Below are 17,647 nucleotides of genomic sequence, written 5' to 3'. Positions count from 1 at the left end.
CGTCCTCAGATGGGCGCTGGGCAGGGACAACCCAGAGTCACTGTATGAGTGGATCTGTTTGGCCGGTAAGACTGAGCATGCCCAGCACACCTACATGCAGACCCAACGAACCGAGAAAACAACAACCCTGACGCGGGGACCCCGGAGCAGAACAACAGCTGCCTCACTGAGCCACCAAGCAGGAGATGAGGAGAAGGATCGCCGCTATGCGCGAGGACAGTGCCTCCATTGTGGGAAAGGAGGCCATCGAGCCGCCGAGTGCCCGAAACTCAAGTCCAGAGATCGAGCAACGAAAGCTCTGGCCAAGTCGCCCCAGGCATCGCACCAAACGACCACGGCCAAAGGTGCCACTGACATTGAAGAAGACCTATATCTCTATGCTGAGGTTGAGGATGCTGCAAAAAAACCAGCGGGAAACGCCAGCCACCTGCCCTGAACTGCGCCCTGGGGCAGGTGGAGGAGGATGGGCATGAGGATGCTATGGTGAGTGCTGATTGCCCCACTCTGGCAGTGAAAGTGAAGCTGGGCTCCCGCACCCAACCACGGAAGTTTGGGCTCTGGTTGACTCTGGGTGTTCGAGGTGCCTCATCCACCCGGATCTAGTGACTGCACTAGACCTGCCTAGTTTCCCTCTCTAGCAGTCTTTGATCTTTACCCAGCTAGACGGGTCAGCAGCGGGGGGCGGGGGGGGGTTTCCAGCAACTCATTTCACTGGGAATGTAGCAATGCAAATGGGCAGCCACAAAGAGGCTTTAAAATTCATCATTGCACCTGTTGGCGATCCCATGGTAATTCTAGGGTTCCCCTGGTTAACTTGGCGAAACCCCTATATAAATTGGCAGCACCTTTACCTTTAGCGATGGGTTTTACCAAGCCCCTACAGTGGGAGACCCTTAAGTGTGTGTGTGGGGGGCAAGGGCTGCGATCGCAGCGCCGCACCCCAACTTACCGCAGCTGGAAGGGCTGCCGGACCGCTACCTAGACTTTGCAGATGTATTTGGGGAAATGGAGGCAGACCAGCTGCCACCCCATCGCAAAACTGACTGTGCAATTGAGTTGCTTCCCAACGCGCAACTGCCCAAACCGAAAATTTACCCAATGACTAAGAAAGAACTAAAGGCATTGCGTGAGTTCATTGACAAAAACCTGGCACGGGGGTTCATTGAAACTGCCAATTCCCCAGTTGGAGCACCTGTGCTCTTCCAGGAAAAGAAAGATGGCACACTCAGACTTTGTACGGACTATCGGGGGTTAAATTCAGTCTCCCTATGTAACAAATATCCTTTGCCTCTAATGAAAGACATGTTAGCCCACCTATCAAAACGGAAAATTTTCTCTAAGTTCGACCTCCGCGAAGCCTACTTTCACATACGCATATGAGCTGGGGACAAGTGGAAAACTGCTTTTAATTACCCCTTAGGCTCCTTCCAATACAAAGTCCTCCCGTTCGGCTTAGCCGGCGCGCCTGGAGTGTTCATGCAATTGATTAATGAAGTGTTACATGATCACTTATTTAAAGGGGTCTTGGTCTATTTGGACGATGTACTTATCTACTCTGAAAATGAGGAGGAGCATGAACGCTTTCTTAAGCAGGTGTTGGAAAAACTAAGGGCAGCCAAGCTGTATGCCAAACTGTCCAAATGTGAATTTCACAAAACCCAACTGGACTATTTGGGCTATCGAGTCTCTGACAAGGGGATCGAGATGGACCCTGAAAAAATTAGGGCCATCTTAACTTGGGAATGCTCTCGCACCCGACGGCAACTGCAAAGTTTTCTGGGGTTCAGCAACTATTACCGCCAGTTCATCCAGGGGTTCACTGAAATTGCTTTGCCCCTCACAGACCTGCTTCGCACAAAAGGGTTGGGGGAAACACGCAAGGTAAAACACCCTGGGGCAGTGTTGAATTGGACTCCAGAATGCCAGGCTGCATTCGAGAAACTAAAGACTTTCTTTACCGCAGAACCTATTTTGCAGCACCCTGATCCTGAACACCCCTTCATTGTCCAAGTAGACACCTCTGACTTTTCTATTGGGGCTATATTGTTGCAAAAAGACTCTGACAACATCCTGAAACCCTGCGCTTATCTGTCCAGGAAATTTTCTGAGACTGAGCGCCGGTGGCATGTTTGGGAAAAGGAGGCTTTTGCTGTCAAAGCTGCTTTAGAAACTTGGCGCCACCTCCTTGAGGGGGCTGCCTACCCGTTCGAGGTTTGGACGGACCACAGGAATTTGGAGGCTCTCCGCACCCCCCCACTGCCTGAGCCCCAAACAAATTCTCTGGGCTCAATTTTTCAGTCGTTTAACTTCCAACTGAAGTTCATACCCAGCAAGAAAAACTTTCTCGTGGACGCTTTGTCCCGCTTGCATCAAGTCTTTGACCAAAGCCCTCAAGTGGTCGGTACTGTTCTCTCTTTACCACAATTGGGGCTGGCTGCTGTCACCCGAAGCCAGACCCGCATTCTGCCAGCTCAGGGCACCACCCCCTCACAGACCCGCAGACAACCGCTCCCTTGTCAGTTGCAATCCGACTTTCTCCAGGCAGGGAAATCTGACACTTGGTTGCTGGCTAATCGAGACAAAGTTTCCTTCAAGGATGATCTCGCATGGGTCGGCCACTGCCTTTATGTGCCTGAAACTTTGCGTGCTTCGGTGTTGCACCGCTCCCATGACGATAAGTTGGCGGGCCATTTTGGTTTCATCAAAACCCTGCATTTGGTCCACCGCCAATTTTGGTGGCCCTCACTGCAGCGGGATGTTAAAGACTATGTTGCCTCTTGCCCTATCTGTGCCATGTCAAAACGAAAAGTAGGGAAACCACAAGGGCTTCTCCAGCCTGTTGCCAGCCCATCTTGTCCCTGGGCTGAGATCTCTATGGACTTTATCGTTGACCTCCCACCCAGTCAAAAGAAAACTCTCATTTGGGTTGTAAAGGATTTCTTCTCCAAACAAGCCCATTTTATTCCGTGCACCTCCTTGCCATCTGCTCAGCAGCTGGCTCGCCTCTTTCTGTTCCACATCTACTGTCTCCACAGCTGCCCCATTTGGTGACTGACCACGGCACACAATTTACCTCCCAATTTTGGCAGTCTTTTTTGAAACTGATTGGCACCGAACAAGTGTCAACGGCGTCGCATCCGGAGACGGACGGATCTACTGAGATTCTTAACTCCACCCTGGAGCAATTTCTTCGCTCCTACACCAACTACCATCAGGACAATTGGGTCAAACTCCTGCCCTTTGCAGAAGTGGCTTACAACAACGCCGTTCACCAGAGTACTGGATAGACCCCTTTCCGGGTTGTTTTTGGCCAGGACTTTGTTCCCATTCCTGAATTCCCCCAGCCCCCTCCACCCTCCTGCTCGGTTCATGATTGGTCTGCACAGCTGGCCGACTCCTGGCCAATCATTCGGCAGGCTCTGAGCGATGCCCAGGCTACCTACAAACTCCACGCTGACAAACACCATTCTCCGCAGCACACCTTCAAAATTGGGGATCAGGTTTATCTTTCCACTAAGTTCATAAAATCCCCTCAACCTTCAAAGAAGCTTGCCCCCAAATTCATCGGGCCGTTCCCCATTGTTGCTCTCATCAATCCTGTTACTGTCAAAATAGACTTGCCCCACAATTTGAAACGCTTACACCCTGTTTTCCATTGCAGCTTACTCAAGCCGGTCCACCACTCCACCCACTGGCACTCCCGACCTCCTCCGCCTGCTCCTATCATGATCAATGGCCAACAGCACTTTGAAATCAAGGAGGTTGTCGATTCCCACAAGCTTCGTAACTCCCTGCAGTACCTCATTCATTGGAAGCACTTCCCCCACCCTGAGTGGGTGCTGGCTCGCCACATCAATGCTCCTGATTTAATTCGCTGCTTTCACTTAGCTTACCCGTTAAAGCCTGTGGCTTAATTCTTCCTTTTCTCTCATGTATTATTGGGGTTCTCTTCTGTTTTTTGGGGGGGCAGTATGTCATGTTCATCGTTGCAATGTTTAATGTTCATCGTAACGTTTCGCATGCCATGGTGCTGACGCGCGTTCCGGTTGGGAGGGAGCTGCTGGGAGACCTTGTACCAGGCTTTCTATCTGTTTTCATGGGGATGGAATGTGTTTGGGTTATCGTTTGTGTTCAAGGTCCTTTTTACCCATTGATTAGCAGAACTCGTTAGGAGCATCTGCGATGGGGAATTTGAAACAGTTGTACAAAGGGGAGGGCTTACATTCGCACCGAGGGTTTTTAGTTTGTATTTGGCACACTTTTGCTCATTCTCAGCTTTCTTTGTACTTGCATACTATTCTTAAATAAACCAGATTTGATTCAAGCTCTTGCTTGTGAGTCTGAGTATAATTTAGGATAGGCAGCCATTACACCTATGCTAATAATAGTGTCAGAAGAGCAAGTGGTTTCCCAGTTTCTCGTTTATTCTGTCCCTGTACCTAAAATAGCAGGAAATCTTACTAGGATGAGTAAACCATAAAATTGATTGTCTTCTTTTGGTCTGTCTCTTCTCCCATGTGCTGAGTTGACCCCAAGAGCTGTTGTTCAATAAACCTTTTTAATTTAAGTAGCCTGCTGGAATTTTGGTTGGTGCCTCTTTCGCCCAACAGTTACTGTGAGTTTGGACCCTTAAAGAACAATATCAGAAGTGGGGATGAATTGATCTGAGCAAACAGGCAGTTAAGAAAGATTGTTTTAGACCTTGGAATAGCAGACAGGGTTTGTGCAATAAATCAAATCATGGTTTCTTTCATTAGATGTTACTGAACAGATCAAACCTGGGTTGGCATGTACCTGCAGGATTCCTGATATAGTTAGTATGACCCCAACTAGTTAGATCTACCAGGGAAAAACTGCCACAAGTCCCACACTTTTGGGAGGTTGGGGATGCTAACCACCCGCAGGGTTGGTTACCCCTCCTCACGCACCATGTGAGATGGCAGAGCCAGGTCTTCACCCCTTTCCAGAAAGCTGGGAGAGTGGGGGCCCACCTCATCTCTGGGGGCAGAGTGTTCCATAGGGCAGGGCAACAGCAGAGAAGACATTCTTTCACGGACAGGGTCCGTAACATGCCCTCTGCCTGATCGGGTGGAGCAGGTTGATGTAATGGGGGTGAGATGGTCCCTCAGGTAGCCTGGACCCATGCCATATAGGGCTTTAAAAGTGATGACCAACACCTTGAATTGGACCCGGAGGCAAACTGTCACCCAATGCAGCTTGTGCAGCAGAGGTGTCACATGTGCCATCCTTGGGGCACCCAAATTGCTCATGCAGCCGCATTTTGAACCAGCTGTAGCTTCTGGATACTCTTCAAGGGTAGCCCCATGTAGAGTGCATTGCAGTAGTCTATACAGGAGATGACCAGGGCACGAGTGACTGACCGGAGGGCATCCCGATCCAGGAAGGGACGTAACTGGCACACAACATGAAGTTGAGCAAAGGCCGTCTTCATTTTTCTTTTTTAAGTAGGACCTCTGTGGAATCAGTCCAACTTGTGCTCTCAGTCCCTGCCACCCCAGGAAGTGGCAGAAAAGGTGATCCCTGCAAGAAGCCAGCTGGTGCCCCCAGGAGGAAGGGGGGACAGGAGGGGGCCCATGGCTAGAAGGCTTCCGCAGCTGCAGTGTTGTGATCCATGTGAATAACGGGATCAGTCTTGCCATGCAGCACAGGCAAGACTTGCTTCATGTTTCCCATTGTGCCCCACTGTGTCAAAGCGGGTCCTTTGTTGCATCTCCCTGACAGCATGAACCTACCTGGTCATGGCCCATGGGGAAGGAAGGGCGAATCTTCTGAGATGGCACCCCCCCCCCCGCCGGGCAGGGAGGGCCGCAGGCTGAGTCACCTGCGCAGCACAGGCTCCCGAGCTCTGGTCTCTGGCGGCGGTAACGTTATCCAGTAGGTAATGTCCTCACCCCCTGCAGGGTGGAGTCTTCTGGTCCCCAGGGAGGGGGGTCAGCAAAGTCCCGATGGTGGCCACAACCGTGTGGCCAAAGGCCAGCCCCCCTTAAACATGCAGTGTGGGGCTTTAGTCACATGGTTGTGGCCACCATCAGGACTCCCTGCAGAGACCCCTGCTTATGACCCACGAAGGTCAGGCTGCAGGCATAATTTTCCACACCTGGTCTTCCTCTGATCCTCTTTATGTTCACGTTTCTGCCTGTCAGTTTTTTAAATTGAACACACCCACATGTGTGTACCCAACTGCTACTCCCTTCTACAATGTGAAGAAATAGTTTAAGAAAACCTACAAGGGAGGCAAAAGAGAAGGGAATTAAGTAAATCTCATTTATCCCGTGCGCCCCCCTCACCCTCCTGTTCCGGCCGTCCCGCTCCCCTGGGCCCCGTGTCCTCCTGCTGCTTGCCTTTTGCTGGCCAGGCTTCCCACCCTTTGGGCAGCTGTGTTTGCTCAGGAGCTCTCTGAGAGGTGCTTGAGAAGAATGGCCGAGCAGCGCCTGAATGTGCGCGTGTCCTCCGCTGCTAGCCAGCCAGAGGAGTTCCTTGTTGGCTCATTGTTTTCTCTCAACCATTTTCCCTGGAGAAGGTTTTTTTAAAGTACGGCTCACCCAGACGTTTTGCCTCCTGTTTTTTGTGACTTTGCTTTTTAATATTGGGCTGGGGATTTTTAGCGTTAATAATTATTAATTCACCGTCCTCCAGTGAGGCTGCTGTCTACAGGACAACTAGGAGGCAAGCTGGAGACCAGTCCCTTGTTCCCTGAAGTCCTACCGAACCATGCAGAAACCTTAAAAACGCTTTATTTTTTTTCCTCCAAAGCTTTTTTAAGGCTGTCACCCTGTTCGGCAGAAACAGCGGGGTTGTTGACTATTGTCTCAGTTCTTCTGCCGCCATCACCATAGACCTCAAGTATATCTCACGTATCCACGCGCGGGTGATTCGGACGCCCAGCGCATACATCCTCATGGACTCCAGCCTGTCAGGAGTCTACATCAACGACATCCGTATCAATGGTACGTGTTGGCAGCGTGGTTTAAAGCGGTGCAAGTGTAAACAACTGCAAGGACTTTCGTATTTGAGTGTCAGGGACTAATAATTCTTTTAACAATGGCAGTTGCAGTCGCAAAACAGAGCACATGCGCCAGACTGTGGTGCTATGTAGCAAGAGGCGCTTCATGACAAAACCTTTGAACTTAAATATACAGGTAGTCCTCGCTTAATGACCATTTGTCACGTTCACCGTTCCGGTGTTTCTCTACATCGTAACGGTTCGCTTGCCAAGGTGCTGATACGTGTCCGGGCTGGGAGGGTGCTGCTGAGAGCCTTGTACAGGAGACCTGCTGATCTGTGCCTGGTGGAATGTGTTTAGGCTATCTCTGAAATGTCAAGGTCTTTTTGCCCATTGATCAGCAGAGCTCATTAGGAGCACCTGGGAATGTGGGGCGAACTGTATGTGAGGGAGGGGGTGGGGTGTTGTTTTCAAAGACGCTATTTAGTTTGAGTTTAGGTGCGCTTTTCTCATTCTCAGCTTTTTACCTGTTTGCACTCTTTTCTAAATAAATCCAGAACCTGAATTGACATTTTGAGTCTGAGAGTTTTATTTAGGATAAGGCAATCATCACACCATTTGTTTAGCAACGGTTCAGACTCGGTGCTAAACCCGACTTGCGACTGATCCTCACATGACCGTCACAGCATCCCATGGTCACATGATCACCATTTTCAACCTTCCCAGCCAGCTTCTGGAAAGCAAAATCAATGGGGAACCATGTAATTTGCTTAATGACCATATAGTTTGCTTAACGACCATGTGGTTTCCTTAATGACTGCTGCAAAAAGGGTCGGATTTGCTTATAAACCACATCACTTAGTGGCCAAACTTCCAGTCCCAATTGTTGTAAAGTGAGGACTACCTGTATTTTTAAAACTCTTTTAATTGATTCTTTAAACATTTATTTGTATACAGGTAGACTAGTTTTGCAAGAAGGAGATACTGTTACTTTTGGCCATCCTACTGGAAAAAACCTGCCCCTGGGAAGCCACACGCAACAGCCAAACTCTCCTTTTTATTTTCTGGTGAGGCTTTTCTTTTCCCTGCGTGTTGTGTTTCTGCCTCTGTGTGAGCTCCTCGGTGTAATGGTTGCCTACTCCAATATACTCAGTCTCACAAGCCCGAGCTTTAAGATAACTGATTTATTAAGGAATAGTATGCAGATACAGACAAAGCTGAGAATAAACCAAAAGCGCGCGAAATACAAATCAAATACTGTTGCTTCAGGCCAACTCCGCCCCGTGCCTCCTCGTAGCAACCACCCCATCCCAGATGCCATCCATCATCATACACCGGCCTGGGAAAGTAACCTTGAATAGAGTCACCAACCCAAACATGCATTCCAGAGATTACAGCCACGCAGGGCTGGAAATTTCCAACAGGGAAACACGGATTAGAAGAGTGACATGTGAAACGTTACGATGTCTACAGGACATTGAAATGGAGAACATGACATACTGCCCCCCTAAAAAAAATTACGGAGCGGGTTTGGCGGGATAGGCAGCATGAAATCTAGCGACGAGGTTCGGGGAACGCACATCGGGAGCGGCGACCCACTCCGGGTGTGGGAAATGCTTCCATCGGATGAGATATTGTAAAGTAGAGTGTTTGCAACGAGAATCAAGAATGTCCTTAACTTCAAAGTGTTGCTGAGCGTCAATCATAATGGGTGGAGGGGGTGCTTGCTGAGGATGCCAGCGATCCGACAGAACGAGCGGCTTGAGTAAGCTGCAATGAAAAACAGGGTGCAAACGTTTAAGGTTGTGTGGCAAATCCAATTTAAAAGTTACAGGATTGATTTGGGCAACAATAGGAAATGGACCAACGAACTTAGGGCCAAGCTTTTTGGAGTGTTGCGGGGATTTGATAAATTTTGTGGAAAGACAGACCTTGTCCCCGACTTTAAATGCGGGTTGGGTGGAACGCCTCACGTCTGCATGTTTTTTGTAAGAGGCTTGCGAGTGGTGTAATGCCTGTTGAATCTTCAGCCAAGAGTCAGCTAAGGTTTGAGCCCAATTGGTGAGAGAGGAAGGGAGAGATTGCGGATTGGGGAGTTCCGGAATCGGGACGAAATCACGGCCGAATACAGTTTTGAAAGGGACTTGGCCAGTACTTTGGTGGACGGCATTGTTATAAGCTACTTCAGCAAAGGGAAGGAGGTCGACCCAATTGTCTTGTTGATAATTGACAAAGGCCCAGAAGTATTGTTCCAAGGTGGAGTTGACAGCTTCAGTAGATCCATCCGTTTCCGGATGCCACGCCGTAGAAAGGGCTTGTTTGGTGCCAATTAGTTTCAAAAAAGCCCGCCAAAACTGTGACATAAATTGTGAACCCCTGTCACTCACCAAACGGGAGGGGCTCCCGTGTAGGCGGTACACATGTACGAGAAACAGTCGGGCTAGCTGCTGCGCGGTGGGAATGGATGCGCAGGGGATGAAGTGGGCTTGTTTGGAAAAGAAGTCTTTGACCACCCAAATTACTGTTTTACGTTGACTGGGGGTAAGTCCACTATAAAATCCATGGAGATCTCCTGCCAAGGGCAGGTTGAGTTGGCCACCGGTTGTAGTAAGCCATGGGGCTTTCCAACTTTGCGCTTAGTTGCTGTGCAAACAGGGCAGGCAGCGACATAGTCTTTGACGTCCCTGAGGAGCGCTGGCCACCAAAATGGACGTCAGGTGAGATGGAGGGTTTTAAGGTAGCCAAAGTGTCCCGCTAGCTTATCATCGTGGCAGCGCAGGAGGATCGCCTTTCGCAAAGCCGACGGGACATAAAGGCGATCATTCTTCCATGCAAAACCCTCATGAAAAGTAACAGAGTTGGTCTGCAACCTTGTATCAGATTTCAGGTGAAGAAGAAACTGTTGTTGCAAGTCAGAGGAAATTGGCAACTGCTTCGGAACGGGAGAGGGAGGAGTGGCTGGCTGCTGAGTTAGACGAGCGCGTGTCTGACTGCGCGTCACGGCTGCCAATCCTAATTGCTTTTCAGTCCATACTGTGCCTTGGACAGTTGGAGCAGGACCCGAATCTTGGGGCCGGCGGGACAGGGCGTCGGCCAAAAAGTTTTTTCTCCCCGGAATGAACTTGAGGGAGAAATCAAAATGGCTGAAAAATTCGGCCCAGCGAAGTTGCTTAGGGCTGAGTTTGCAACTGGTGGTTAAGGCTTCGAGATTCTTGTGGTCAGTCCAAACTTCAAAAGCGTGCGAAGCCCCCTCCAATAAGTGTTGCCAAGTGTCCAAGGCTGCTTTTACAGCAAAAGCCTCTTTCTCCCAGACATGCCATCGCCTCTCTGTCTCAGTAAACTTGTGAGACAAATATGCACAGGGTTTCAAAGTGCCTGACTGGTCACCTTGGAGCAAGAGGGCTCCGATAGAGAAGTCGGAGGCATCGACCTGTACCACGAATGGTTTAGTCGGGTCGGGATGCTTGAGGACGGGTTCAGTTGTGAACAATTGTTTCAGCGCATCAAAAGCCTGCTGGCAGGCTGGAGTCCATTTAAGGAGCGTGCCTGGATTTTTTGATCGTCGAGTATCCCCCTGAGCTTTGGTTTTTAGTAAGTCAGTGAGGGGGAGGGCGATTTCCGCAAAATTTTGGGCGAATGCCCAATAGAAATTGGCGAAGCCAAGGAAACTTTGTAATTGGCGTTGCGTGCGTGGGGGTTCCCAGGCGACAATGGCTTCCACTTTTGCTGGGTCCATTTCAATCCCCCCTGCCGAAATTCGATAGCCGAGATAATCAATTTGGGACTGATGAAAAGCACATTTGGATAATTTAGCATACAACTCAGCTTTTTGGAGTTTAGCAAGCATTTGACGCACCAGGTAAACATGTTCTGCCATAGTTTCAGTATAAATCAATACATCATCCAAATATACCAACACCCCCTTAAACAGGTGGTCATGCAAGACCTCATTGATGAGCTGCATAAATACCCCAGGTGCCCCTGCCAACCCAAAAGGTAACACTTTGTATTGGAAAGCCCCCAGAGGACAGTTGAAAGCTGTTTTCCACTCGTCCCCTTCCCTTATGCAAATGCAAAAATAGGCCTCCCTCAGGTCCAGTTTTGAGAAAATCTTGCCTCTGGCCAGATGTGCTAACATGTCCTTGAGGAGGGGCAAAGGATATTTATTTAATATTGACACTGCATTGAGCCCCCGGAAATCTGTACATAGCCGCAAAGAACTGTCCTTTTTTGGTCTAAATAGGACAGGTGCCCCCACCGGAGAGTTGGCTGGCTCAATAAAACCCCTGGCCAGATTCTTGTCAATGAACTCCCGCAATGTGGCCAACTCTTTCGGAGACATGGCATAGATTTTTGGGTTAGGCAACTTTACATTGGGTAACAATTCAATAGCACAATCAGTCTTTCGGTGAGGGGGCAGGCGATCTGCCTCCTTTTCGCCAAACACATCTGCGAAGTCCTGATATTGGGCCGGCAGTCCCTCTAGTGGCTCCAGCGTTTGAACTGTGGTGGTGGCTGCCCGCCCCCCTTCATTGTCCTCCAACAAATCCTTTTCTGGCACCTTAAAAAATCCATCAGCGAACGTCACAGTTCTATGCAGCCAGTTGATAGCCGGATTTTGCTTGACAAACCAGGGCATCCCCAGGATGACCAATGGGCCCCCCACCGGTGCTATTACAAAGGGTAATTTTTCCCAATGAGTTCCCATTTGCAACGCCACCAGTCTGGTGGAGTGGGTTACTGGTTTTCCCCCCGCCATAGTCCCGTCCAGTTGGGTAAAAATCATTGGTCGCTGCAACGGGAACCTGGGAAGTTCTAATGCGTCTACCAGATCGGGGTGCATCAGGGATCACGAGCAGCCCGAATCCAGCATTGCCCACACTTCCACAGTTCGGGTACTGGAGCCCAATTTTACCTTGACCGTCAGGGTAGGAAAATTCCCACTCACCAAATCGTGGTCGCGCCTCTCTCCTTCCACCTGCCCTAGGGCGCCATTCAGAGCAGGTGGCTGGCTTTTCCCGCCGGTTGTTCGAAGTCCAGCTGTTCCTCCTCTCCTCCAAATTGGTGATCGTCAGGGTCGTCCTCCGTGCGGGCAGCTCTCACCTTCCTTGGTACGGAAGGGGACTTGCTGGACGCCTTCCCAGGTCGCTCCTCGGATCTCTTTCTTGGGCACGCCGCTGCACGATGCCCTTCCTTCCCACATTGTAAGCACTGTCCTTTCGCAAAACGGCGTTCTTTCTCCTCCTCCCAACTTTTCGACTTAGGGCGGCTTGGGAATCCTGGGGCGCGGACACTTTTGCTGAACTTTCCCTGTTTCAACTCTTTATTATGGGTGAACGTCTCTAGGGCGTCTTCAGCACTACCAGCCAACTGAATCCACCCGTACAATGTTTTCGGGTCGTCCCGTCCCAACGCCCATCGGAGGACCTCCGTCTCCAGTCCATGTTTGAACATTTCCACTAGGGTCGACTGGGACCAGTCCTCCACCTTTCCAGCCAGGGCTTTAAACTCCAAAGCGTAGTCCGCGATGGAGAGGGATCCCTGGGAGAGCTTCCTCAACGCCCGCTTCGCCCGTGCCTGGGCCAAGGGGTCTTCGAAGTGTTGTTTTAGTGCCCACAGGAACTCCTCAAACTCCTCTAGTTTTGTGGCTTCGGCTTGGCATAATTGCACATACCAATCTGCTGCCCTCCCCTTTAGCTTATTGGCGATGGCATTGATTTTGCCCGACTCGGAGCGAAAGCTTCGCCCCCAGTCAGCTATATAATTTCTAGTGTTGGTAAGGAAGAAGGACAGCTTGGTAGGGTCACTGTCGAACTTCACCACAAAAGGGGGGGGGCTCTTGCCGCCTCTCTCGGCTCAGCTGGCTCCGCAAAGGCCAACGAACGCCTGCCCGCCGCCTGTGACCCTTCCCTGGTCACTCCTGACTCTCTACCCCTCGCTTGCCGGAACACCCCAGTCCTGCTTCTCCCCCTCGGTGGGGATGGGGACCTCGCTCCCGGGTTGGGCCGTCGACGTGGAACCTCCTCCGGACTCTCCTGCCTGGATTCCGACCCCCTGGGGTGGTCCTTTAACAGGGCAACAATAATGTCCATTTTTTCCTCCAGCGCCTTCATACGCGCAGGGGTGACCGGGGCTTCCAATGGACCCGTAGTCACTACCACTGTAGGCGACAGCGGGATCTCCGGTTCCCAGGATGCTTGGGGTGATTCGACCTCGGAGTCTCCCTCCTCCCCGGTTCGGTAGTCATCCCCTGTAGCGCCGCTCACTTCAGACGGTAAACCCTGGTCCTCCGTCAGGGCACCCCGCTTATCCCGTCGGGCTGCCCTCTGAGCTCGGGAGCTTGGGACCACAAGTGCTCTTGTGGTGTCTGGTTTTCCTTCACCCTCCTCGCACACTTGCAGTCCTGGTTCTGACATCGCTAGCGTCCCTTTTCACCAAATACTTGGATGGGGCTAGCGGAAAGGTTAAAGAAGGATGATTCTCAGCTTTATGTAATGGTTGCCTACTCCAATATACTCAGTCTCACAAGCCCGAGCTTTAAGATAACTGATTTATTAAGGAATAGTGTGCAGATACAGACAAAGCTGAGAATAAACCAAAAGCGCGCGAAATACAAATCAAATACTGTTGCTTCAGGCCAACTCCACCCCGTGCCTCCTCGTAGCAACCACCCCATCCCAGATGCCATCCATCGTCATACACCGGCCTGGGAAAGTAACCTTGAATAGAGTCACCAACCCAAACATGCATTCCAGAGATTACAGCCACGCAGGGCTGGAAATTTCCAACAGGGAAACACGGATTAGAAGAGTGACATGTGAAACGTTACGATGTCTACAGGACATTGAAATGGAGAACATGACACTCGGCCATTGGGTTGTATGACTGATGACTAACCTCATGCTGAGTTACAGCCCTTGGCTTTGAACCGTTTCTGGGGAGATCGTTGGCTAAGTCCACCCCCTCTCCTCATCATTCATACTCCAGCAAATTTTGTTTGAAATATGAAAGCAATTTTATTTTACTTGTGATTACTCACAGAACTGCAAATTTTGGGAATGGTGGCAGAATTGAAGGCTGTAAAGAGTGTCCATAATTGTTGGAAAACCTAGACTAGTGTTTCTCAACCTCAGCCACTTTAAGACGTGTGGACTTCAGCTCCCAGAAATTCCCAACCAGCACATGTTTCTGCAAACTGCGTTTTATATATAAATTTCAGAGTCGGGTATGTCAGGAGAAACGTAAATATTAAATGAATATAGTGAGAATGGGGTAATTAAGAAGGGTGTACAGTAAAAAAAAATCCAAATGAATGCTTGAACTTAAGATGGAGCAGTACCAAAGTCCATTAAGGTGGTTTGGTTAAATAGAATGAGGACTGAACTGCAAAATAACTGGGTGAAGAAAGAGTGAAGGGGGGAAGGGGAAGATTGAGAAAGATGGGCCTGCATGGAGACACTGAGATCCTTAAAATGAGAGAGCTGAGAAGTTTAAAGAACAAAAGGCCGTGTATAAAGTGTGGAGAGGCAACATCAGCCGCCTCTGAAGCAAAGGTCAAGGACGTGGGGATGGCCTAGGCCAGCGTTTTTCAACCTCAGCCGTTTTAAGGTGTATAGACTAGGTGACTAGCCTTAGTTACTCCTGTGCCACAAGTGCAAACAAAACCCAGTTTTGTCCCAGGCATGTTCACACTGTTCCTACTGTTGCCTTCATCCCACCAGCTAGGAGGTATTTGCCCTGTACTGGCACTCAGGATGCCTTCTTTTAACATCAGTAATTCTTGGCTTCTGAGTGAGGACAGTGGCAGACTAAGATGTCTTCGAAGGAGCGGAGACTACGTTGCGGCGACCAAGGCCCAGCAACGAACCTGAGCCAGTGGAGCCTCTCCAGTTATGGAGAGGCCAAGAGATCGCCCATTTGTGCTCTGGAAAGCTGCTCCTCGTGAGAAGGCCGCAGGATTTGCAGCCGATCCATGAGCTGGAGCGGCAGGGAGCCGTGGAAAAGTCATCAAACTCACAGCCGCAGCAGAGCCTATAAGGACACTGGGTTTGCTTAAAACCTCACATTCTTAATCACATTTGGATTATAATTATTTTAAAGCTAAAAGAGGTCTTTGGAACAACAGGACAATAAACCACCTGGTGAGTGAGCCTTCATTTCAGATTAAAGAAAGGAGTAAAATAACAACTTTAAGAATTTAAAAGCAAAAGCAAAAAGCTTGACAAGAATCTGATTTAAGAAAGTTTTGAAACAGATTAAGGGAACAGTCAATCTTAAAATATTTTTATTTTTGCAAAAGATTTGATTAGGGAAAAGTCAGGCAAGTTGCAACTTCAATGTTTTCTCACAAGGGCACTTTAAGCAGTTCACATGGGTGGGGGGTGGGGGACATCTCCTAAGTTTGGTAGGGAATGCAGCTCAGGTGTGTGTGTGGGGGGGTACCTTTTATCACCACAAAATCATTCAGCTTTCTGTCTGCTCTGGCATTTCTGTGTTTTATTCTGGCTTTTTCTCAAACTTTTGTTCTGGGGGAGAGGGAATTGAGTGCCCTCCTCATTTTGGAGGCTGCGGCCCCTGCAGTCTGCAGCCCTAGACTCAGCCAAGTAATGCGGAGACTGTAATCCCAAACGTGAAGAAGGGGCTTGGTTGCTGCTCCCTGACGCCCAGTCTTCTGAAATGATTTGATCCGGGTGTGCAGAAGCTTTCTTCTCCCTGAGCGATATGTGCAGGAGCTCTGTACTTCTGGCTCTGAGGTCCTGTGCTTTTTCAAGGCACGCCTGCTTGTGCGTTAAAAGATCACGCACTCCAACTATCTTCAAGCTTCTCCCCTGCCAGACAAGGAGGGCAAACATAACACAATTTCTGGAAGGTGCTTTGTAGGGGGGGAGAGCCGAGGGAGGAGCACATGGCAGACTAACTGTCCAGTGGTTTTAGCAGCTGTAGTGGAAGGCAGAGCTCTGAAAACAGGGTGTCCGTCAGGACAAATGGCTCCCAAATAAAACAACTGTCAAACAACCATGCGAAGGCAGAAAGCCGCCTCTATGTCAGAATCTCACTGTTGAGCCCGTCCTGAATTTCTGTTGGTCTCGGGGAGCTCCTGGCTCTGGGGGAACAGATCTGTTTCCCTGCAGCCAGGGTGGCCGAGATGCCTGGAGAGTTGGAGACGTGACAGCTCAGTGCCGGTTCAAGGCTGACGAATGCCGTGCCTTCCAGCAGAACCAGGGAGAAGACCATTCCGAGGGTTAAGGAGATGTTCCCGCAGGAAGGACCCAGTCCTTGGTGGTGAGGGCACGTCCTCTCGTAAGGAGAATGTTCCTCTGGCAGTTGGTTGTGGGTTGGTGTCATGTTCACCGTTTCAATGTGCTTGGTACATCGTAACGTTTCGCATGTCATTAGCCTGATGCGTGTTTCATCTTTGAAGGGAGGACAGTTCCTGCTAGGAGAATGCTTATCTCTTGGCTGCGGGCTCGGAATGTATTTGGGTTATCTCATGTGTTCAAGGTTGCTTTCCCAGGCTAGAAGGGATGACGGTTACCAGCACCTGGGATGGGTGGTGGTGACTCTGCTGGTAGGGAGGCGGGGTTACGTTTGCAGCGAGGGTTTTTAGTTTGTATTTGGCGCGCTTTCTGTCATTCTCAGCTTTCTCTGTATTTGTCTCAAGTTTCCTAATAAATCAGATTTCATTTAGCAACTTCTTGTGAGTCTGAGTATTTGGACTAGGCAACCATTACAGTTGGTAGAAGCAGGCAGTCTTGTTTGTGGTGGGGTGGAGACTGCCCAATGACACCCTTGCCTGGTGCAATCGCGGGCCATTGGACCGGCTGGGAGGAGGCCCCAGTGACGTTGCAGATGGTAGCTAGCAAGTCCTGGAAGCCGAATTTTAGCCGCTGGGTGGCTGCTGCAAGTCCAGGCCTGGCATTATTCCAAGCAGCATGTCCTGACATGGGCAACCTTGTCTGGACAGGCAGAGGTTGGGGGCCACGAAGTTTGTTAGGCACTGGGTAACATTTTTGGACAAGCCAAAGCTGTCCCGGGAGGACATGGAATTGGGCTGCTGGCACAAACCGCGATGGAAAAGCTTTCCGAGTGATCTCTGGGGGCTGCTTGCATCAACCTGGAGGGGAGGGGTGTTCCCGAAAATACTGTCAGGACAGGGCCAAGTGCTGGAAGGGAGTAATTGCGGGCCATGACTGGGGAAGAGAAACGAGTCAAAATAGTGAAAAAAGCCTCTGCCAACCACATTTGGAAAAGACATGGCAGATGGGTGAACCGGGCTTGTTAGCTATTATTCCAGAACGACGATTCCCTAGAAAGCCGTTCCCGAGATATTCCCCGATTCCTAGCAAACCTCACTCAGGAGCTGCAAGGAAGGCCCGTAGCTCGGCGCTTTCCCCGGACTCGTCCCCGTCTCCTCTGCGCCACTTTCAGAAGGCGCAAACCTGTCCCCAGAATCGAGGACGGGGCGAGCATCTCTCGGTGCACCGAGAGCATTGTGCGAACTGCGCCCTGCAGGCGGCCTGGAGCATCGGGAGAAGTGGCGCGAGGGGCCGCTGCCCCAAAGCCGGGCCGCCGTCCACGGTCCCTCGCTAGAAGGGCCTCTCCCGGTGCCAGGATGCACCTCCGCCGAGCTGGCGACGGAGCCAGGGAGCCGGACTTCAACTCCCAGGAGGCGCCGCTTCAGGA

General features: G+C 50.4%; 1 protein-coding gene across 1 annotated transcript; it reads left to right on the top strand.

Moving 5' to 3' along the window:
- Positions 1 to 5,774: 5,774 nt before the first annotated feature.
- LOC134494768 (uncharacterized) lies at positions 5,775 to 17,554 on the top strand. The gene is made up of 4 exons (XM_063300016.1): positions 5,775 to 5,895; positions 6,775 to 6,968; positions 7,922 to 8,088; positions 17,393 to 17,554. The coding sequence occupies exons 1-4, from the start codon at positions 5,795 to 5,797 to the stop codon at positions 17,552 to 17,554; spliced, it is 624 nt and encodes a 207-aa protein (XP_063156086.1). The 5' UTR covers positions 5,775 to 5,794.
- The last annotated feature ends 93 nt before the right edge of the window (positions 17,555 to 17,647 follow it).

This window comes from Candoia aspera, chromosome 3 (assembly GCF_035149785.1).
Source record: "Candoia aspera isolate rCanAsp1 chromosome 3, rCanAsp1.hap2, whole genome shotgun sequence".
Classification (NCBI taxonomy): Eukaryota; Metazoa; Chordata; class Lepidosauria; order Squamata; family Boidae; genus Candoia; species Candoia aspera.
Note: the sequence above shows the minus strand (reverse complement) of the source record. Positions and strands in the feature narration are given on the sequence as shown.

Coding starts and splice junctions, on each gene's coding strand:
- LOC134494768 (XM_063300016.1), top strand. CDS start 5,795: ATGGCACCCCCCCCCCCGCCGGGCAGGGAGGGCCGCAGGCTGAGTCAC. Junction 6,969..7,921: donor CAACGACATCCGTATCAATG/GTACGTGTTGGC, acceptor ATTTGTATACAG/GTAGACTAGTTTTGCAAGAA. Junction 8,089..17,392: donor CTCTGTGTGAGCTCCTCGGT/GTAATGGTTGCC, acceptor CGCCACTTTCAG/AAGGCGCAAACCTGTCCCCA.